General features: G+C 37.0%; 1 protein-coding gene across 2 annotated transcripts in view; it reads left to right on the forward strand.

Annotated features, from left to right (window-relative positions):
- The window catches only part of Plppr5 (phospholipid phosphatase related 5), a 102,711-nt gene that overhangs the window by 27,062 nt on the left and 51,314 nt on the right, over nt 1-24,335 (forward strand). For both annotated transcript variants that reach the window (XM_028757398.1, XM_028757397.1), the window contains exons 2-3: nt 13,885-14,017; nt 17,299-17,549. In XM_028757398.1, the coding sequence (XP_028613231.1) occupies nt 13,885-14,017; nt 17,299-17,549 (384 nt within the window). The remainder of the gene's footprint in view (nt 1-13,884; nt 14,018-17,298; nt 17,550-24,335) is intronic.

The following is a 24,335-nucleotide window of genomic DNA, read 5'->3' on the forward strand; positions in this document are numbered from 1 at the left end:
TATATATTTATATAAATATATATTTATATAAATATATATGTGTATATATTTACCATCTACTAAGTCAATTTAGTGTTGATCTTATTATGTATATGCATTTCAAGCTGACCATTTAGGGTTGGAAAAACTATTTGTGGATTCATACATGGAGAAGATTGATTCTCTCTCATCACCCATTGATTTCCTGTAGCTCTTAATCTAAGGGTAGGGTCTTGTTAGATTTCCCCCTCTCTCCTAAACTGTTACTTCATTCTCCTTTCTCAAACTGCATTCTCGAGGAAAGGAAAGGACATGATTATTCCAGGTATGGTGGAAGAGAAAGTTTATTGTAGATATGTAGGATAGATAGCCAGAGACAGAGATACATCTGGGGGCATCTAGATTGGGCATGATCAGATTGAACTGAGCCATGTGAGGAGGGAAGGAGAGCCATGTGGGGTAGGGAAGCTCAGTCTCTGGGCTGGAGAGTTAATGTTCAGGGTAAGGGTAGGGTTATGGCAAACATACCCTGTAACAGGTAGGAACTGAGGGATGCACAGAGAACCTGGAAGCTAGGTCTACTTTGATATGTTAAGTAGTTTGTCCCAGGTTTGAAATGTAACACATTTCAAAAGGCATTTAAGAAGAGCATATTGATTAGCAAAAGATGATGCAGTAGTTTAAGAATAGATTGTAGAAACTGCTATTACTAGCCCTTCTGCATCCTTCCAGGCAATAGAAGCTCTGTTTTCTCTTTGTTTGAATAAATGTAACTATTAGTACATATTTGCCTGCATTTATTCAGATTTTTTAAATGAATAGGTTCCCATGCTTGTGATTTATGCAAAACTATACGACTGGAAGAAAATATACCTACAAGTTCAGAAGTTTAAATATTTAACTTTTCTAGATAAAACAAACAGTGAAATATCATAATGGCAAGTTCGGCAGTGAGTGACAAATAAGGTCAACTTGTATATTAACAAATACTTTGAAGCCATTTATTTCTACCATAATCCACATGAAAAATATAGTTAAAACCAGAGTCAGACTGCATGAATTTGATTCTCAGGTCTACCATTTTTCCTACATCTGAGGCCTTGGAACAATTATTCCTTATACTTTAGTTCCTTTAAAATGAAGTAATGTCTCATAGGATTTTAGGGATGACCAACTCACATTGACACGTTAAACATTAGAATAGCATATATATTTTTATTCAGGGTAAGTAATATGTTACTCTTAAAAATGATAAGAAAAAATATATATATATATATATATATAAATATATATATATATATATATATATGCGTGAGTGTGTGTCATATATATATAATTTATATGATGAATGAGTATATCATAAGCTGAAATTAAAGGTATTTGGACCAATATTTTTAATGTATTTATCATTATGTAATGGAAGCCTTTAAATTGGCTTGCTTAAACATTCAACTGCTTTAGGCTGTTAGGGATACATTTGAATTGTAGTTATACTGCTTCTTAATACTCCATGAGCAGTATTTAGGAATGTTGTCCTTGTACCAACTGCAAATGAGGCCAGGCTGCAAAATGAGTTCATGTTCCAAGATTTGTCTCATTCATTTATTTTTGGGTTTCAATCACGCCTTTCTCTGTGCTTCATCATTAAGATCAATAGCTCAGTGCAGTATAAGGATTTCCTATGTAATCATCATTCTATACCCCATAAAAGCATGTTAAAAATAAATTTTTTCAAATGTCTAGTCTTTATTTTATTTCTCAGTAAAAATCAGTAGCCTTAAGGACATTTGTTCTGGCAGTTGGTTTAAAGATGGAAAGAGCTAAAAGAAAAAAAAAAGGCCACCAGTATGAATTGCAAGGAATATCATTTCAATTTTCCCAGGCAAGCCTACCACATCAAAAGCTACTTTTCATTAAAATTACAGTCCTTCTGTTCAAAGGACTGTGGTTGAGTCTAGTGAATATATATTTCGTCAATGTAGCCGTGGACACTAGAAGGCAACTATACTTCCAATCCCAGAGTACAATGTTTATTACAGAAAAACAAAAGAAAGAGGAAACTAGATTGCACAGCAACAGCATATAAAGGGAGGACTGCTTGACTGCTACTAGAGAGTGAGGAAGATCCTCCATGCTTGGTCCATGGTAATCCTCCTCTGATACAGATGTCAGTAGACACCTCACAGTTGGATGTGGAGAAGTGCATCATCTTTTTTATACTATAAAAAATCAGTGGCGTATGTGAAAACATCTTTTGGGTATATGCCCAGGAGTGGTACAGTTGGGTCCTCAGGTAACACTATGTTCAATTTTCTGAGATACCACCAGACTGATTTCCATAGTGGTTGCACCAGTTTACAATCCCAGCAACAGTGGAGGAATGTTCCTCTTTCTCCACATCCTCGCCAACATCTGCTGTCACCTGTGTTTTTGATCTTAGCCATTCTCACTGGTGTGAGGTGGAATCTCAGTGTTGTTTTCATATTGTCCCCCAAAGAGACTGAAAGATTAGTGCAAGCATTTCTACATCATCCCACATTATCAGAGTACTCAAATATCCTGTCAAGTATTGCAGGATCTCTTATTCGTTACTCCCTTACTTCAGGCACTACTATCACAGATGTGAGTTGGACATAACATTTCCCTCTGACCTTTAGTGACAACTGTTATCCCAGCACCAGAGAGATTCCTGAGCTCAACAGCTACCCAACCTAGTTTACTAGACTACTGCCAAGCCAGTGAGAAGCTCTGTCTCAGACAAAATATAGAAAGCACCTAAAGAATGATACATAGGGCTAGTCTCTGGCTTCCACAGACACATGTACACACACACACACACACACAAACAAACAAACAAACAAATCAAAAAGTGTGAGTGTTAAATTTCTTTTCATTGTAACACTCATTTAAATTCTTAGTAAAACCCATCTTTAGTTAAAATACTTGGAAATATTTGGCGCAGCACAAAGAAATAATCATTATTTGTTTAATCTAAATACCTAAAATTCCCTTTTAAAATACTCCTCATAAGTTTAAAAATATATGACTGGAGTTTCAAATAATTTGAATTCTCTAGGGTGCCTGTAAGAATACTGATGGCTATAGGCAAACCCTATAGTTTCCTTGTCAGAAAAGTACCTGGGCACTGCTGTTGCTACTGGTGTTGCTAACCCAAGCATCACCATGAATACTACTGCCCACTGAGTTGTCAAAATGAGCAGGAGCCTTTTCCTTGCAAGTAAGGTATGGGCTGACAAGCTTATGGTACCCAGTGGATTGGTGACAGCTACTAGTGTTTTTAGACCTTGCTAAAAATTTTAGTATGGGTCACCTAAAGGCTGCAAATCATGACCCAAGGGAATGAGTCCAATTCATGGCCTCATATCTTCTCTGCTGCCTTTTGACAGAACAGTTACTAAAATCTGCCCTTTCCCCAGGCTCTGGTGAGCTTGTTACTTTATGTCCACCCACAATTCTGACTACTGTTAGTATTACAGAAATTGCTTTATCTGTGTGGCCCTTCTTTACATCAATTGTACTGAGTAAATAACAGCATCCACTTGGCAGTGGAGAAGGGTTGCTGCTTTGTGGGTAAACTATTTATAGACCCTGATAAATGGCACAGAGTTGAGCTTTCAGTGTGTACTCAGCTGCTCTCAGAACGCCCATCAGGACAGCATGTCACCCAATCGTCGTTAAGGTTGTTACTGTCAAGAGACACTGTGACCATCACAACTCTTATAAAGGAAAGTGTTTAGTAAGGGCTGGTGTATAGTTCTAAGGTTTAGTCCACTGTCATCTGTTGTCATGACTGCAAGCATTGCAGCATGCAGGCCCACATAGTGCCGGAGAGCTGCTGAGAGTTCTTCATAAAGACTGTTAGGCAGCAAGAACAGAGCATGATACTGGGCCTGGCTTGAGCTTTTGAAACTCCCAAAGCCCACCCTCAAAGATCAAACCCTGGGCCTTATGCATGCTAAAACACAACACAACCCCACAAACAAATATTATAAAAGGACATTTTATATCTTTGCCACATTTTTAAAAAAATATATAAATAGAATGAAGCCATAACATACAATGAAAACAAATTTTGTTTTTTAGTTTAAAATTTTTAGACAGTTACTGTTTTCTGCTAGAGACCCTGTGCTTGCAAGTCTGCTGGGAACCTAGTATAATCTTATGACTGGAGGATTTTTTACCCCATAGCCACTGGCCCCCAAGATCTGTTTCAGTACCTCAGGAAAGAGAACATGTAAAATCAAACCTGATTTTTTATATTTTTGACCCAATATGGATACGTATTCCAACTTTGATCCTGTGAAAATCTACTTAATTTCAAGTGTGCATGGAATATTGCTCAAAATAGTAGACACTCTTGCAACAACTACATAGTATTAATGAAGGTATGCAGCATGTGAGGTAGTGTGTGGGTTATTCAGTGTTATCCAAAAATATATTTTAGAGTGCCATTTTGTTTCTGAAAAAATAAATATGATTTTTGCCAATTAAATATAATTGAATGAACAAAGAAAGTGTGAACGTGATTTTTCAGGGCTCAAGGTGTGAAGACATTACAGTATTTTGTAAATGCCAGGAGAGTTTGTATTCCTATTGTAGCAGAAATTAGTTTTCATTTCCTCAGTTCGGTTCATTCACTTACGTGTAAATCTTGTAGCTTATCCTAGGATATCGTGTTCAGAGATGGCAGCCATTACATCATCATCAGTGATGGAGAAGTACATGGTGTGGTTGATCTACATCAGGACACAGAGCTCATGACATACTATATATGGCAGCATTTTGCCTCAGTTGGGCTTCTAACTTCCTTGACTAGACTGAATTTGATGATCTAAATAAAAACATTTAAATATTTTAAGTGTTTGCCATGACTATACTTTACCATATTACTGATGTTTTTCAGATATTTTCTTTATTCATGTCTGAAATTAGTCAGACATTACAAATACTGTTACACTGACTGTATGACTTTTGCTACTGTAATACACCGAAAATGATTTTCTAGTTTCAAATCTGCAACGATTGACTATCTTTGAGGAGCATTCTGATTGGATGTTTAGGAATGAAAATATGAAGTTATTTTAAGTCTGACACTGGGGAAAATCTATCATGATTGCATCTACTTTGAAAGAGTTACTACATTATTTTGTCATTAAGGAGTGTAGATAACCAAGAGTAAGCTTATTGGTGTTGAGGCATAAGAGCTAAGTTATATGCTCACATTGGAGACATTGCTATAATTATATCTGGAGAGTCATGGTTCATAAATACATTTCTGCAAGTTACTATTTGTTAGCAAGGCATGGCTTTTTACTCACTGGCAAATGAGTAATTGATAAGAAAGGATAAGATAGCATATTGGTTTTCAGAGAATTCATGGAGATATAGATAGATGCATTATTAGGAAGGTACAATATGTATTATAGATCCAGCTTGATTGGCAAGAGGGTATTTGAGGTCTCCATAATGCTCAATAATGCAGAAGATGGCATGGTGAGCCAGCTGGAAGCTCTGTGCAATGTGGGGTAATTCCAGTTTAGAGAGATCTATGCTTGGGATGCAGAGCTTCTGTCCACTGGGCAGGGCTGAGGAAACTTCTCTTGCCCCTTTGAGCTCCATCAGTTTCAATGGAGAGAGAACCTTTTCTTAAAAAACAATATTTTCCACAGATCTATGGCTGCCATGCCAACAACATTTACTCCTCAGCTAGACTTTAATTTTCTTCCATTCCTCTCTTGACCCAGGAAATGGAGAACTTGTACTGTGATGTAACTTAAGTGCCCATGAGAGGCCGACCTGTGATAAACTGGTGGATGCTTCCTATAAGAGACAGAATTGTCCCTCTAGAACTTTTGTTCTTTTTTCACTCTTGTGAAGAGCTGCTGCCTATGGCAAGCAAGAGGGGACATGCTCTTGAGTTAATCTTCGATATGATGTCCTTGTTCACTATCTCCAGCTTTTATTTGTTAGTTTATATCAGAAAACACACGTTATGAGGAAAACTCTGATAATGATGTTTCTACCATGCCTACATCTGGATTTTGTATCTATAATGTTGTGATTACATCTTTCCGAATGTCTTGGAATCAAACCAGTTATGCTCTTTGCCCAGGGTTTTTGTTTTGTACATTTAATGAGAAATGAAGCCAATGATACCAGAATCAAGAACTCCTTAATAAGGGAGAGATAATGCTCCAAACAGTAGGTCCTCAAGGTCTCATAAGAGCCATATGGAGAAAATGAAATGATTTCTCTGAAAAGAGAATCTACAGAAGCTATAAAGGAGTTAGAAAGGGTGGTTGAATACTCCTTGAGTTTGTATTGAAGAACTAGAATGTATCTGAATAAGATCAGGAAGTCTTTCTGTATTCAGTTGTCTTGCAGCTATCTATAGAGTTGTGAGTCCTAATGAGATGTTATGTATCCAACATCTCCTTAAGACTCTATGAATGCTAGAAATGGGTTGAAACTCCAAGGTACAACATGTGTTCCAAAGCAAGGGTCCACCCTAAAAAATTCAGAGATTAAAGGTTTGTTCCTAGTCAGAAGCTGAAATAAAATGTCTTTGAACTTGGACTCAGATCTGAATTAGAACAGTAACCTTGTGGCTCAGGTTTGTTTGATTCCTCTATTTCTCTCTGAGTAGTTTTCTTGTCTATTAATGAGTAGAATGAGCTGGATTTCATTCATCCATATGGTGTTCACATTTACTGTCAGTCACTTAGCTGTAAAACTGGAAGCATAAACACTGTACAATCCCTGTCTCTGAGAAGCCGTCAACTGAATGCAGTAGACAGATGTCACTGACAGTTATAAAAGCCATACGGAATCATCATAATAAATGCACAAAATATCACTGAAACAGAGAAAGGATAGACTACAGTAGGCATAGAATACATTTGCAACAGAGCAAGCGTTATTTAAATCATGTCTCAAAGCCCTGCACATCAGGCCATATTAAACCATGCATAAAAGCATGGAAGCATGAAAATAGCTGGTATGTTGTGGAATAAAATTATTTGGTCATGACTATAGCATGGCATGTCTCAAGGCTTTGTGAGAATTGCAGAAGCTGAGAAAGGTTGGTTTAAGTTCAGCAGTAAAAGACTTCCTATAACCTTCTGTTAATCTACAGGCTATGAGTTCACACTGCAAAGCAGGGCATTTGGATTGCACGAAATTTGATTTTAATAGAGCAATCTGGTAGTAGACAGTTTGATAAGCAGAAGTGAGGCTCAAGTATACTATAATGCAGGTAAGAAGTGATGAGGTAATAGGTTTTAAAATAGGAATAGAAAAGTAGATATATTTGAAATAGAATTGAGGTATAATTTAATAAGGACTTGAAACTGATAGTTTGGTTAAGAGGAGCATTCCCTAAACAATATTGTTTCTTAAACAATATGGCAAGTTTAGCAAATAATGATGATAATGATAATAATTATGTATTATAAATATAACTCAAAATTTGCTAAGAAAGTAGATGTTAAGTGCTCTTACCACAAAGAAGACATGTGAAGTACTAATGCGTCAATTTGCTGTCAGTCCAAAATGTGTGTATATTTTAAGACATCATTAATGTACACAATTTTTGTTAATTAAAATAATATAATGAAAGGTCACTGATGGAGAGAAGCATGTTAGAGAAACAGAGAGGCCATTGTAATCGGGAAGAGCTTTGGCGTGAGTCTACCAGTGGAGGTTAGTGGGTCCACAGAGATCACATGGAAGATCAGGAGGCTCAGAGTGGGACTCATAGATCCACTGTGGATGCAAGAATACAATAATCAGACTCAACTCTGTAAGCCAATTCTACTTTAATGGAAGCCCCGCATCCAGAGTTCAGAGGAGACATTAAGTGCTTAGAATTCCTTAAGAGAACAGAGATTGTTGAACCCTTAGAGTAAAGAAATTTCAATGAAGAAAGCTCCTGACAGGAAAGGCAGAAGAACTAAACTAAAGTCCTGGGAAACATAGACCCAGGGTCTATAATTTACTAACCAGAGATTTGAATTCAAGCTCGAGATAAAAAAATGGAAGCATTAGAATCAATATATCCTGACCTTAAATCAATCAGAGAAGAGAGCAAAATTAGAGGAAAGTCTCAATTGAAATGTTCCTACTTTGACCAAGCTGTAGTTTGAACTAGTTTGAACAGTCTTATATGTTGTAGATAAGGCTATGGGTTATTACTGACATCATCTGACTGAAGCCAATGCTATTGACATTAACACCTTTATTATTATTATTAATGGTACTACTGACTGTGATAATAGTTAACATTTCCCACTGGTGTCTGTGTCTTTGCCTCCATGACCAACTCTTTCTACCATATACTTTGATGAAGTCAAGCTGAAACTTCTCATGGGAAAGACTTTCTCCTCATTTCTAACACTTTCTTTTCTGCTCAAACAACTGCTCAAATGTAAACTGTATTGAATTGCATTGAATTCTTTTCTTATTATCACTTTTTAAGTAACCTCTCTTTCTTGTCTGTCTCATGAGAATTGGGACTATCTTATCACTGACTTATTTTGTCAAATCTTTCTCTGATTTGTCACTTTGTTTGCCACTCAATTAGACAGCATTGTTTGGGATTAAAGGTGTATACTAAAGGCAAGACTATATCCCAGCCATAGGGATTAAAGGTATGTATTCCAACCAGAAAAATAAAACATGTGTGGTGTGTCTACATTCCAACTGGATCACATCTCTGGATATGATCCCTTGCCAGAGCAGTCATGTTCCTGGATTAGAATTCCTCTATAATCGGCTAGTATGGATAGAGGAAGAGTGGAATCAGTATTTACACAAAGGTGAGCCCAAAACAGCTGGGTCATTTATCCACAAGTCATCACAAATGAAGTCAGTGACTTATGACACCATTCCTAAAATGTCCTTCTGGCACATATTTTCTAAATAATGTAAAACAAAACAAAACAACCAAAACACTCAGAATATGAATTCCTGTACCACTCTTAATTGTTTTGCTTGAGACCATCAAACTGTATCTTGACCCCTTCTTTGATCATCAATGTATCATTATATCTTTAACACAGAAGATTGTTTACCTAACTACAGACTATATTTGATTACAGTTCTGGGTAGGTATGTTTGAGAACATGAGTACATAGGCTACAGAGGTCAGAAAAGGATATCATATGCTCCAGAGGGAGATTGTTGTGAGCTACCTAACATGAATGATGGGAACTGAATTTGAATCTACTGAAAGAGCAATATATGTCCTTAACTATTCAGTAATTTCTCTTCCCCCCCTTAATATGCTATTTCGGATGCTTCTTTGAACTTATCTCTCAAGTTCAAGATAAGGTTCATATAAATTGTTAGAGCAACTAAAGAACCCAGGTCTGGCTTTCAGAAAGTTGATAACAAGATAGGTAGGTATTCTTAGAGCAGCCGGGATATAAGATGATGTGACTCCATGGGAAGAAGAAAAATGATAATGAGTGACGTGTGTGCCTTTACCTAATCTCTACCCATTCCCCAATTAAGTTTTGAAATAGCCCTCCATACTGAGAACTATTTCTGGATGCATAATCTGCTTTGACTTTGGATTTCTTATCACAGCAGACAAACGACATTGAGCAATTTCTGAAATGTACAAGTAGGGAACTCAGGAACAGGAAATTGGCTGAAGTACAAGCAAGCAAGAAGGACAGTGTTAGGAAACGACTTGAAAAAGTTTCCCTATAACCAGTGCTGTGAAGATAGCAGCTCTTATTCTGGAAGAGAGTTAGTAACTAAAATTTACCAAGATCTGGATCTAGGGAGAAGAATAGTAGATAGACCTTCCACACAGCAACAAGGAAGAAGTTGGTACTTATAAGTGAGAGGTAAAACATAGACCAAGACATTCTGATTTACTGAAGTTATGAAGTTAAGATGATGAGGTTTAATCATGTATTCAGCAAACATTACGGGCTATCTACAGTGTTGTAAGAAATCTGTGTGTTCACAGCCTAACAGATGGATACAAGGTCAAGAGAGGCAAGATCAGCCTGGAAGTGCAGGCTTAGTGGCGACTGCTGTGGCGAAGCGAAGAGAAGAGAAGCGAAGAGATACAACAATTGTTGAGGGTGGGATCTGGGGCATCACAAGGTGAAGTGGATGGTACATTGGTAGAATATGGGATATTTGGGGGACAAAACAGTGCAAATAAATATTGTTCCCAGAAAGCATCAAGTAGTTCTTTCTTTTACGAAGCATCCAATAAGACAGAATATAAAAAACTAATTCAGATAGGAAGACTAAGGAAATACCAAACACACAGTTTATGTTTAACTTCTCCTAAGGCCCATCTGAGAGGACACGTACCTGTGAAAAATAGCTCTGTGTCTCCTTTGGCCAGATGAACTATTTTATCACACAGTTGTTCTACTGCCAAAGTTAAAATACAGGAGGAAGTTGGAAGTTCTAATCATTTTAAATTCAACCAAGCCTTACCAGACAGTAAGGACTAGACTTAGATACAGCTCATCTCAGTTTGTTTTGGATTAACCTTGAACTTTTGCTGTCTTGGATTAGAAAAAGGATACAGCAACAAAGGGAAACTGTAAGAAAGAAGGAGAAGATGTTTTTCATACTGATGTGAAGGTAGACCAAACATCAAACCTTTTGTGGTCTCCTCTTTTCTGCCTTTCATTTACTATTTTAAATATCTTATTATCATAGACATTAATTTTTATAGAGTCTTCAAAACATATTTTTGGTGTTTTAGTTTTCCAATGCTATAGCAGAATTCCTGAAATAGGGTTGTTCCTGGAAGTTTTAGGGCCAAAGCCCTAACCTAGGCTTGGCCATCTATTCTCAATGGGCAAATTATACAGAGAAGTCATTGTGAAGAACAGAAAAAGACTTACTCAATGTGGCAACATTTGAAAGAGGCAGGAAGAAAGAGATCCACTGACTCTCATTATCTGTCTTTGGGGAACTAACATGAACTTAAGATGTTTTTTAATTTATTTGTGTGTGTGAGAGAGAGAGAGGGGGAGGGAGGGGAGGAGAGAGAGAGAGAGAGAGAGAGAGAGAGAGAGAGAGAGAGAGAGAGAGAGAGGGAGGGAGGGAGGGAGGGAGGGAGGGAGGGAGGGAGGGAGGGAGGGAGGGAGACTGCTGCATGTATGTACTACCCATTGGGACCAATAGGTGGAGTTGAATTCCCTGAATTGGTGTTACGGGCAGTTGTTAGCCACCCAGTGTGGGTACTGGAACCAACCTCAGGTTATCTGGAAGAGTAGTAAATGTTCTGAGTCGTCCCTCTAGCCCAGAAGTTTGGGTTTGAATAGAGAACAGCAGATACACACAACTCAGCAATTATCCATCATTAGGGTGCAGTCTTACATATTATCACTGAGCTCTAGTCTCTACCGCCAAGTGACTTGACAAGTTGTCAGAACTGTGTATAATCTTTTTCTTGCAGCCAAGTGTCCCCATGGACGAGAGAATGTCATACTTATTTGGAACTCTTTTGGATTTTTTTTTTATTGTCTGATTACCAAAAGGACACAGACACATGGCTTAGGGAAATGTATTTCTAACAAATGAACTTTGGGGGACATAAGCAAACTATAGCACATAGTAAATCCCAGGAACTCCTTAGAACATGTTAACTATACTTAAAGAGAGAGACTAAAAACAAACAGTGTCAAATTAGCAGACAAATGATTGGTTCTGGTTTCTTTTCTCACTTAATTTTATTTATTATTATTTTTCGTTTGTTTTGGTTTTGGTTTTTCAGGACAGGATTTCTCTGTGTATAGTCCTACCTGTCCTGGAACTCACTCTATAGACCAGATTGGTCTCAGATTCACAGAGATCCACCTGCCTCTGCCTCCTGAGTGCTGGGATTATAGGTGCGCACTACCATTGCTAGGCTATTTTAGTTTCTTAATATTGGCTGGGCACCCATGCCATGGTGTGCATGTGGGGATCAGATGATTACTTTAAGGAGTCAATTTTCTCTCATTCTTTACGTGTGCTCTGAGGATCCATGTTGGGCAGCCTAGCTTGCATTATGAAGGCTTTTCCAGTTGAACTATTATGCTGAAGAGTCTTCTTCACTAATTTCCTAGCTTCTATCAGTGGTATTAAATAAAATCTTAGGTCTGATGCTAAATCAGAAAGTTTTGCTTCTTTTTAGAAAACTTTTTATTGTTTTTTGTGAATTTCACATCATGCATCCAATCTCAGTCATCTCCCTGTCTCCTTGTGCCCAGCCTTTACCATTGCAATACACCAATAGAGGGGGAAAACTCTCATTGTGGAAACTACAGTGTGTTGTAGTGTGTCTCACAGTATTCCCTTTGTCCATACTTCTTTGCTTGCATATATTTATTGCAGTGAATCTTTGGCCTAGTACAAGGCCTCTGGTTTCTGCTACTCTATCAATACGAGAACCTCATGGGGATTCATCTCAAGTATCCTGTTGTTACCCTGAGTCAATGAGATACTGCAGTTTTGAATCTGTAGGAATAGCCCCTTCATTCACTCCAGAAGTTCACTAATGGGATAGCAGTATTGAACTAATTCAAAACCCTGCATCTGGGGCTGAGAGACATCTGAGCAGGACAGCCTACTCTCTCAGGCTCTCCTGTTCTCAAATCCACAAGACAAGCTCACCCAAACTCTCCATAACCAGAGCTAACCAGGTGAATTGCAGGGTCTGCTCTCCCGAATGCTACAACATGTGAAGGACAGGGACAGCTCTTCTGCTCTCATGACACTATCAAGGTCTGCTCTCCTGTCCCCCACTAGTTGTAAGGGCAAAAAGGAGAGGAAGATATCTTTCCCTTGCTAATTTGACCAAATGGTAGACAAAAGGCAGGGGTGGCTTTACCACACTCACATCCTAAGGGCTGGATCATCCACAACTCCCACATTCATAGCCTGCTTTGCTGTGCCTCCCAGGTGAGGTGCAGGGCCTGCTTTCCCGAGTGCTGCTTCTTCTGCTTGACTTCATATTAGCCTGAAAGAGAACTAAATATTTAACTTCCCTACATTTTCTTGTCCTTATCTTTAAAATGAAATAATTTTCATTCTAATACCTGGGTGAAGACATGTACGAAAACCACCACAACTGTACAAAGATCAGTAGAACACAGCCAGGTCCTTGTAAGCTAGAAAATGAAGCCAGATCACAGCCTAGTCCTCGTCAGCCATCCTGGAGCAACACTAGATTTCTTTACTTACTTTACATATGGTAATATCCTACATCTCCTGTTTTATGAAGATGAAAATAAATTTGTAGTAAACTGTAAATAATAAGCTAATTATTAAAACTTCTTGATAATGTCTCAGAATAGAATCATCACAAGATTAACATCCATAAACTAATTTTTTCTCATAAAAGTATTATATTGATATATTTTCAAATCAACATGTCTATACTAGATCTCTCCAAAGTATTTACAAAAAACTTTTTTGTATAATCTTTTATCATGATAAATCTTCATAAATACCAACTACAGATCAATAGGGTCACTGTGCCTTTATATATATATATATATATATATAAAATGCATTAATCATAGAAAAATCTGTTTTGAATTTTAGTGAAGAATTGAGATTTAAGCAAGGTACAGCCAGTTTTTAAAAAGTGAAAATTATATACAAAAATAGCTGAGAATTTTCTTAAGCATTTTTGCATATATCAAATATTATATTTTATTTTTATTTTAAAATTTATCATTTTAATATTTCCTAATTTTGAGAGAAATATAATTTATGTATGCTGAAAAAATTAAAGTTGAAGGGTCTTCTTAGCAACTGTGCATCGTTTTTACATTGAGATAGTTTTTACCTTTTAAATAAATTAACTTTTATTCTAGTGAAACTCTAACATTCTTTAATCTCTTATTTCTTTGCAAGATAATAGTTGGAGAAACTGCAGTGTTTTGCTTGCAATTAGCCACAAGGGATTTTGAAAACCAGGAAAAAACTATTTTAACTGGAGATTGTTGCTACATAAACCCACTGGTACGCCGAACTGTCCGATTTCTTGGTATGTATCCATTGATTGATTTTTATTCTTCTGAATAACAATAATCATACGTGAGACAACGTTTAAGATGATCCTTGATGTGATTTCCACATTAAGAAAGAAAGAATAAAACTCATGAGTATTATTTTTTACGAAACTGAAGTGTGTGTAATGAAAATTAAAGACTTGTACATTAATGGAGTTTCAGAATGAATGCTTGGGGAGGAACAGTAACCTAAGTAGGCCACTTGAGGATGACAACTTGACAAAAGAATGAATGTGATGCTTAATATGCCCTACTCCTTGGGCTGGTCCTGAACTGGTTTTCAGAAAAACTAAGGTACACTGAGAGTTTTGTTAGAGAACAATAAATACCTATACTTTTTTTCATGCTATAAAAGGTTAGCACTAATAGAATGACAAATCACTAAGCATCTTTGTAATTCAACTAAAATCTAGATAAACCAATTTTATGGAACAATAAAGTTTATCATGATTTAGATGAATTTTGATAAACATTGCAAAATTCATTTGGGAGCCTGTAACTTTTCAGTGTATGTCTTATGTTGTATGGTTCAAGATGAAAACTTTGGAGACAACAAACAGTGCACACTAGTCTATAGCTACACTAGATATTAGCTTCCACTACACTAGAAGATTCGGGACTGTAGGTTTCTCTGAAGACTAATGGTCTTTACGTGGAAGGCTGAACTTTTCACTATTGTCAAGTGAGGTATCTCCAAAGACTCTAGATATCTTTTGAAGGACACACACACACACACACACACCTTAAAATTATTTTCCTTTGTACAAATAATGTAATATTGACTCTCTTTGCATATTAACCATTTAATAAAAAAAGAAGTAGCAAGCAATAACACATGCAAAACTAAAAGTACTTGAAATCAGTATGTTCCTAAGTACTATTAAGTAAAGTAGGTTGGATGGTTGAAGTAAAACAGTCTCTGCATTTGCATGCCTGTTTGTAAAGAACATGTAATCCAGTAGGAAGTGTGCCTATTGTTTGCCATGTTCCTTATTGATTATATAAATTTCCTTTCGTTTTTGCTCCTTTATGGTGACCTGAGGGTTCTCATTTGTTATAATACAATGAAAGTTGTAAATGAATCAACACTTCATAAAAGGATTGGATTTTGCACAGGAACTTTGTTCTTTGGGTCAAAAGAGGGGCTGTGGCTGCAGGATCCCATTTTGAAAATTATCTGTATTATCCACAACAATGGCTTTGGACCTGAGACACTGATATTTTATTTCTAAGTCATATTTGGAAACTTTTCAAGTATCAAGAGACATTTCTATACTTTTCTCAAGTCTTTCTATTTTAAACAGGAAGACCTATTGCACTAGATAAAAAGAACAGTTTAGTTAAGAAAATGAGTACATCTTAGCCTACATTTTAAGGAGTATAGATGTTTCAGATGTCAGGATATCTTCGATATTCCTGAGGGACAAAATTATGTGCACTTTTTTGCATTAACATCTCACAGACATCAGTTTGCTCCCAATTCTCTGCCTCTCCTGATTTTCTGCTTCTATGAAGTGTCTTTGGTATGATTCTTGACCACTGCTCAGAAGACAAAAAAAGGGATTCTTGCTGTTTTCTTTCAAAACATAAAAGAGAAAATCAATGTTTCTATCACCTTGACATTTGGCTATTCAGAGTTTTGTTATGTGAAGGTGTTTTTGCACACAAAGAAATCTTACATAATATTTTGAAAATTAAAAGAATATTTAATACTGGAGCACTATTTGATTCTTTTTAAGTTTCTTGATGATTTTCCAGTACAACAGTCAGTCATGGAAAGCTTAGAAAAATAAACAGCTCTGAAATATATAACTAAAAAGAACAGCTCAGTTTTATAACAAAATTAATATGATTTTTTTAAATAGACAAACTCTTTGGGAAAAATTATGATGCTATATGCTTAAAAGTCCTTGGAGATGGAGAAATGGCTCAGCAGTTAAAAGTACATTCTGCTTTTACAGTGGCCTTGGGTTTTATTCCAAAAACCCACATCGAGTGGCTCTTAACCACCAGTAATTCCAGCTCCAGGGCATCTGAAATGCTCTCTTCTAACCTCTGTGGGAACCTGGATAGATGTATTGCACAAATATATACCCGAGGGCACACACGGATCTGTAATATAAAATAAATAAATAAATCTTGAAAAAATAAAGATAAAATAAAAATCCTAGTGGATCTTATTACTTCAAATTAGAAACCAGTAGATATCTTCACATCCAAAGCACACATTTAAATGTATTTGATACATATCATTAATATTAATGATAAGAATTATTTTACCAAGGTAGAAGAATAATTTTTGTTCATACACAAATCTTCCATAATATTTGCAAAAAGAAAAGGACATCCACACATCTAATATTGGAAATATATTTGGCCTTTTCAGCTTTTATGGGGTAAATGGCCAGTGACTTCAAGTTTTAAAAAATGCTTTTGGTATTCAAGCAAATCTAAGTTAATTACAAAAGGAGAAAAAAAACCTGCGTATTTAAACGTACACTTTCATGTAACCACAGTAAAGAAATATTAATACTGTCAAGAATTGGAGCCTTGATTGCCTGCTTGTTTCCTAACTCATTCCAAAGCAGATAACTAGAAAGCAAATCCATACACAATAAAGTGGGACACTTGGTTGCTGTTCTGTGCCTTTGATAAATGTGTTTCTGAAGGCAGTGTAGAAATTTAATCCAAGAACATTTTGCTTAAGATTTCTCCATGACATTTAAATGGAAACTGATGACATTAGATTTTCCTGCTAGCTGGTGCCTCCAGCAGAGGTGTTACCCATCTGAATGAGCTTAGGATGCATAATCAAAGAGACACAACTGTTTTGTTTTATGTTGGTGTGATTTAAAATAAATGTCAAAAATAGGGAAAGAAAAAGAGATGGCTAACATTAGTAAAATATGTTCAACTGCATTCTCTCGGGGGAATCTGTCTCTTCATTTAAAAACCTGCATCACCCAAACATAGTCTCAGAATATATTTTCTTCCTTTATTTTATGTCTTACAAACCTGCCATGCATGAAAATGTAGCCAGTGGTAGACAGCTCAATATGTTAAATAATTTAACACCCTTAACTATGCCAAAATGCCAAGGAAGAAACTGAGGAGAGGTAAAATGTAAAGAACTGAGAATACGCATGTATGGAATGCAGTGCAGTTTCTAAAATATTTTCATAGTGGCTTATTATAGAATAAAATTATGTTTTTAAGAAACAGTAAGCTAATACTGCTTGTTGTCTTTCTCCTTCAGGAATTTATGCATTTGGACTGTTTGCTACAGATATCTTTGTAAATGCTGGGCAAGTGGTTACAGGAAACCTGGCTCCACACTTTCTGGCTCTGTGTAAGCCCAACTACACGGCGCTTGGATGTCAGCAGTACACACAGTTCATCAGTGGGGAGGAAGCATGCACAGGCAACCCAGACCTCATCATGCGAGCAAGGAAAACGTTCCCATCCAAAGAAGCTGCCCTGAGTGTCTATGCTGCCATGTATCTGACGGTAAGCAATGATCAACAGTGCATAATCCTGGGGATGTGTTTGCCTTCTTCCAAGTGTGAAATTCTTTTCTGTACCATAATGTGAGTCATATATAAAGCACTATTGGTTTTCTGTTGGCCATTCAATCTATTTCTAACTATTGCTGGTTGTGCTGTGATAATGTTAACCCAGCTGGCTCTCTTGAGTTCTTGTGTGGGTAGCTGATTCATAAAAAAAAAAGCTATTGGAATTTCTGTTAGTAAATATGCTTGTCTTCATATTAAATAAGATTCAGTGGAAACTAATTTGTTCCTTAGCACTCCCCACGATGTTGTAATAGTAGAATTTAGAGAACTGTCTGGGCTCCTAGCTGCCTACTCAAGCTCTTAGATTCTCTGGTGCTGATGGAGAAGGGACTCTTATTTTAGAAGGCTCTTTTTTTTTTTTTTTTTTTTTTTACTGATAATTGCATCATTATAATATCTACATTGGTATTTTAATATTTCCTCATGAAACTAATGAAAATAACTTTAGAAATTATGTTTTCCTTTTATTGGTATTTGCCATCAGTTTGGTGGTAGGATCCAGGCTCTGAATGTTGGCATCCTAAGATATTGAAGCAGGGATGACTGATCAGAGTTCCTTGTTACTGACAGCAAGGATGGGAGGAAGGGCAGCCTTGGCAGACAGTTCTTGACCCCAGCATGTGTGTCCTCAGCTTTCCCACCTCCACAGCCAGTGTGCAGCTGTGGGGTTGAAATACAAATATATAAACTTGTTCTCTGTGACTTTCTCCATAAACCATGGTGAGAAGTTCAGAGAATTTAGAAGTCCATGGGACTCCTTCTTCTCAGTGGTTCCGAAATCTACTCCTTTCTGATTTCAACGTAACAAGAAAAAAATTGTAAAAGAAATAAAAATAAAAAACATGGCTCAGCTTGAAAGCAAATTTGATTATTTCTAATGGCTTGGAAAAGCTCAGAATTATTTTTATACTCCAGAAGCTCTTTGATGATGGGAGTGTTTCTAATGTAATCATGTCAGATGGCCATTAAAAACACAGAGAGTCTCCAGCACTACCTAACAATATTTCTCTCAAAGACTGAAAATAAAGATGCTACGTAGAAGAAAACTTTGAAAGGGAAAAAGGTACCAATGTGCATAACATTTCCAGTGCAAGATAAATTTAAGGGTCACAGAGTACATATTTTAGATTGCTGTAGTTCTTTTTTTTTTTTAACATAGCATTTTGCTTGTTGTCCGGATTGGTTTAGAATCCACCATGCAGTTTAAGCTAGCCTCAGGCTTGCGACAATAAGTCCACTTTAGCATCTCAAGTGTTGTACTGAGACCTAATTTTAAGCCTATGAACCATGATAATTGTACCCCTCACTGCCTGCTCTTTAAAAAATGATGCTATCAAGAAAATTTGTATAGCACTTGGGATTCAGTCTTATCCCATCATTTTGTGTGCCAGTTCCTGCTGACTGTTGTAAACTATTTGTTATAATTCCCTTCGTGCCTGTTCACTCTGCTCCCCCAAATATGTTTTCAAATTCCTTAGTTTCTTCAGCCTATCAACTTTTTATTCTCCTATACATTGTGAGGTACCTTAGCCATTGAATGAAATGTGCCAACATGCATATTCTTTCCTATTCACCAAGTTGGTTGACTGCAGGCTTCTCCTCTGCTGGAATATGCAGCACTTAGTCTTACAAGGAAGATTTTAAATGAGTGAATCAGAAGGCATGAGGCAATTTTTCATCTATTGCCTTCATCTAAATCTGATGTTGACTTTTTGTATCTGTGTAGGGACTCTAAATATATCTGCACATGAATATGTAATCAAACAATGATGGAAGGGAAATTGCAGAGTGCATTCACAAGCCTGAGACTACACCCTCTTTGAGTACTAATAGATGATAGATTTCGCTTTGTATCCAGCCTTTGTCAATGGTGGTGAATATGCAACTAGAATAAAATGTTTTGGTATCCTAAATTGTCCTTGAGAGACATTAAGGGACAATGCATTGGCTTCTTATGTTCCAGTAATCTTCACATCTTAGGCCTCTATTTTGACGACCACCTGGTTTTGTTTTTGCAACTCATGCTTTGTAAACCTTAGCACTTTAGGCATAATGGAGACCTAAATTATTTCATTACTAATAATTAATTATAATGACTTTAGCAAACATTTATTGAGCACTTATTGTGGTTCAGGCCTTGCTTTTACTCACTCATTACTTAACAATTTTTTTAACATGTTACTAAATGTTAAGATCTATTCATGATTATTTGTGTTTAATAATTCATCATGTGTAATGGATTTTTGAAAGTTTGTAACATCTTATAACTGTTGGTACTCATTTCACTCATTTACAGCTGGAGATACTGAGAGTAAAGTACTTTGTTCAGATCTATTCAAACTTATCTTTTCCTGGTGATGAGGATATTCAAGATATCTTAAATAGGGAAACACTAAATGTTTCTAACTCTTGTTTGTTCATGGTTAGCCAAAATATCCCTTCTTCCTGCATTACTTCACAATCCAGTACAGTTTAGAGCGGAGGGTACAGATAGTAAGGAGATTAGAGAGTAGTCCTGTGCTAAAAAATCTTCTATCATTAATGCTGTTCAGACTGAGTTAGGATCCCTGCTTGTAATTACAATGATGGGCACCTCTGTCTTTTCAACAATAGATTCTGTTCTCTGCTAACTGCTTTCTCCTCTTTCCTCACCGCCCCTTTGTGTGTGTGAGAGAGAATGTGGGTGGCTGCTATGGCAACTCTGAATATAACTCTTGCTGCAAACACAGGATTTCCAGTCAGGGTTTGCCATTATATTTGAACTTATATACAATTGTATTTTGTCCCAGATTCACTAGTGATACCTTGGAAAAACTTCATAATAAAAAATCTGGGTGCTTCAAATTAATGTGGTCCCATAGAATAATTGCCAGAAGTTTAACAAGTAGGTATTTAGGAAACAATGGCCTTCTCAGAAGTATTTTTTATCGAAATGACTTCATGATTGTGTGTAGAGATTTGTTTACTTAATGTTGTGTCATATGTGAACTCATAAGAGTAAAGAGATGGCACTATTTGAAAATGAACTGAGGAATATTTGTTTGATGCTTCACTGTTTGGCTTAGCATAAACCCAAGGAATTTGAACTTGCTCTTAGGATCTGACTTAAATTAAGGCTTTCAAGGATAATTTGATTGTAGATATTTCTTTCGCTTTTCTGAGAAGTTAAAAGAGGAAAAGTCCCTAAGCCTATTTTTTTTTTTTTTTTACAAATGCTATTAGTTTCTCTGGTTGAGGGGATAATCGAAAAGTTATTTAACCCTCAATTCTCAAATTTCTAATTCAGTGTTAAATCATACTATAATAATATTTAAATTTAGCTTTCTGGTATTTTCATGTACACTGACTAATGAGTTTTCAAATTAAAAGCAAAAACAAGGAAAAAAAACCCTTCATAGCTGAGAATGAAAGATCATATTTGGTGAATTTCCAGTACACCCATACAATTTGGAAAAGAATAGCATGCCCTTCGATCTTCTGATCATCTTCAAATCTGACCTTAATTTTTCTTGTATCAGAAATAATTATAATAAGGGGATTGGAAAGATGGCTCCCTGGCTGCTCTTACAGAGTATCTGATTTAATTCTCAAGATCCACATGGTGACTCACAACCATTCTGTAACTCTAGCTCCAGGGGATTCTGATGCCCTCTTCTGGCTTCTGCAGGCACAAGGCATGCACATGGTACACAGACATTTATGCAGGTAAAACATCTAAAACAAAAACTTAATAACTTAAAAAATAAGTAATAAACCAGAATGACTAAATCATTGGCCCTTGGTTTCCATTGTGTGATACTCCATATTTGCCAACTCTAAAGCTAGGAGGTAGTAACAGCTTCTTTCTTGGGTCTGAGTCAGCTCACCAGTCACCTGGGGATTGACTCAGTTGGTACAACTGGAATAAGTGGGCTTCTTTCACTCCTATGAAGTCTTTCTTATAGGTCAGCTTGTCAGATTGTGTCTCAGCAAAGCCTTCCAAAAAGTTAAAGCTCCAAACTTTAATGTGTCTGGAGATTTATGTTCCTGGCTCCCTTGGTATTTTATCACAATGGTCTATCTATCCGGGTAAATCACAGAGCACCTGTAGATGGAGGAGTTGTCCAAGTAGATTGCTAAAAGTGGATATAATGCCATAGGAGGAATTTGTGGCCATTACATGTTACAATTTTTCTCTGAATAGTGGAAAGAAAAGTACTGCTATTCTCTGTCCTTGGTGCTAGTGGCCAATTATTGGCATTTTCTTTCCTTCCCTTTCTGCGCAATCTTCTGTTGTAGTAATCTCACAGTGGCCCATGTATACTAACCACAAATCACATGATGCTGAGGCAAGGCTTATAAGAGCACACTCTATTAGCTTCATAAGACAGATATGAAATTATTTTTCACAGGAAAATATGGTAGATCAAACACATTCTGGGCTCCTATTCTATGTTCATCTTCATTGTCTAGTGAGACCCAGCTGCCTTCACTAAGCTGTCCTCTAAACTTCCATGTATAAGAGTAATTTAATCTTAAAGTGTATAAGGTCCCTGTGCTTCATATTTCAGTGTAGCAAATTTGATCAAGTGTCTGCTCAGACAAATATCAATAATATTTCTTGACACACCGTCAGTACGATACTGTATGACTTTGATGACTGGTGTCACAACTGTCATTATTAGTTGACTAACATTTTTCTCATCAGCTTTTAGCTCAGTTTTACTGTGTAAAGTGAGACAAAAAGCCATGTAGAAAATGCCACTTGTGTTCCAATGTATTTGCTGTTAAGGGACCTTTTAGTCATTTTGTATCCCTTTCTCCACTTGGCATTTTAAATTTTTCTATCTCATGCACAATCTCTCCTACTACCCTGGGCAGAGATATCAGTTATTCAAAACAATAAAAGCATAATGATGCTGTTCTGAAACTGTACAGATAAAATTACATAAATGGGTGGTATGATGATAAACAGCTAAGTAAATGATTAAAGAATACACAACTATTGCATGTTTTTCTGCATAGTTTTGTCTTCCATGGCTTCTAGAAAAAGATGTATATTTATATGTTCTGTGACTGACAGGTGGATTTTTAGTTATATCTGGCTTTTCAGTCATATCCCAGAAATCTCTTCATTAACAGTGTGTCAGCACCTCTGAGCAGTCTGGGTTCTCCAGTGTTGCTAGCCGACTTATTTCTGGCTAAAAGCAAAGAGCACTGACATTTTAGTTAGAATATGTGGGCTTATTATCAGTGAATACAGTATTCACTGTGCTTTTTCTTTTTTTTAAATATTGAAAAGAATGTCACAGGCATTCCTATGTTGGGCTTCCTTAGGAGTTAACAAAGCAGTTTGGTGACTGCAGTAAGCTGGATATTCTCATTAGGAAAGGAGGTCTTAGCAGCCCAGGACAGGGTAAGACAGTGAGATATGCATCCTGACTATTATGGGCACTGGGCTCTGTGCCTCCTTGGGACCCGTTCACCATATAAATCTTCAAAATTATATTTTGCGACAGCATTACTATGAAAAGGACTTTTGCTTTGCTGTTTGATTTTGAGACAAAATTTCTCTCTATAGCCCTGGTTGACCTGGAACCCACTCTGTAAACTAGAATGGCCTTGAACTCACAGAGATATGCCTGCCTTTACCTTATAAATGCTGGGAATTACAGGTGACATGAACCATCACCACCAAGCTGAAAAAGACATTCTTTAGGTATTGGAAGGTTTTTTGTTTTTGTTTTTGTTTTTGTTTTTTGATATTTTATTTATTTACATTTCAAATGTCATCCCCTTTCCCCATCCCCCCAAAACCCCTATTCCAGCCCCCTTCTTCCTTTTTGCTTTTATACCATTTTAATTTCATGCAAGTATTAAGGTCAGTTCTAGATTGAAGAACTAACAATACAATAGATGCAAAAAGTCAAGAAACAAGCAAGACATTAAACAAAGTTCTGTGATCATTCCATGATCACTGTGAGAGGCAGCTAGGCGCCTGGTCAAGCAGGCTTTGAATCCCGGAATCTCTCAGGGATGGTATGAGTTTGACCTTCCTCCTGGCCCCTGGTTCCTTTCATACAAGAGATATCTGTGGCCATCGGTCATGTAGAACAATGCTCCTACTAGCCCCTCTACAGGTAGTGGGCATGACTACAGCCACAGAGCCTCAAGATAGATCTCTATATTAATGAGATACCTGAAGGCCAGAGGACATAGCCAATTAAACATTCCTTCCCAGACCCTCCTCCTTGTAAAGGCATTTAACCTCAGGCCTGCCCTTAGAATACCAGGGTATAGTTTCATCCATTTTTCATCATTACAATAAATATCTTAAGACTATATCCCATTTCTCTTCATTGGGACCAGCCATGGAGAACTGTAGAGAAGGTTCTCAACTACCGAGCCTCTGCCTAATCTCCCACCAAAGACCTCTCTATGTTCCAGCCGCAAAGACACAGCCAATTGAGTTGCTGTGACCAAGAGTCTCATTCCCACGGGACACAGCCAGAGCTTCTCCCCTTTCCCCCTTCAGCTGTAAGCCAATCTAGCCTATACGGCCCCACTTTGGTTGCCCCTTCCTTGGCCTCCTAGCAGCATCTGGGAGCCCAAAGACCTGAGAACAAAATGTTCCCGGGCTGCCTTTTGGCCCAGGGACCCCCAACTCAAGAGCTCCAGCCTCTGTGGGACATCAGACTATGTTCCCCCACACCTGAACAGAGTCCCGCAGCTTCACACAGTC

This window comes from Grammomys surdaster, unplaced genomic scaffold, assembly GCF_004785775.1.
Source record: "Grammomys surdaster isolate TR1022 unplaced genomic scaffold, NIH_TR_1.0 126158, whole genome shotgun sequence".
NCBI classification, from domain to species: Eukaryota; Metazoa; Chordata; class Mammalia; order Rodentia; family Muridae; genus Grammomys; species Grammomys surdaster.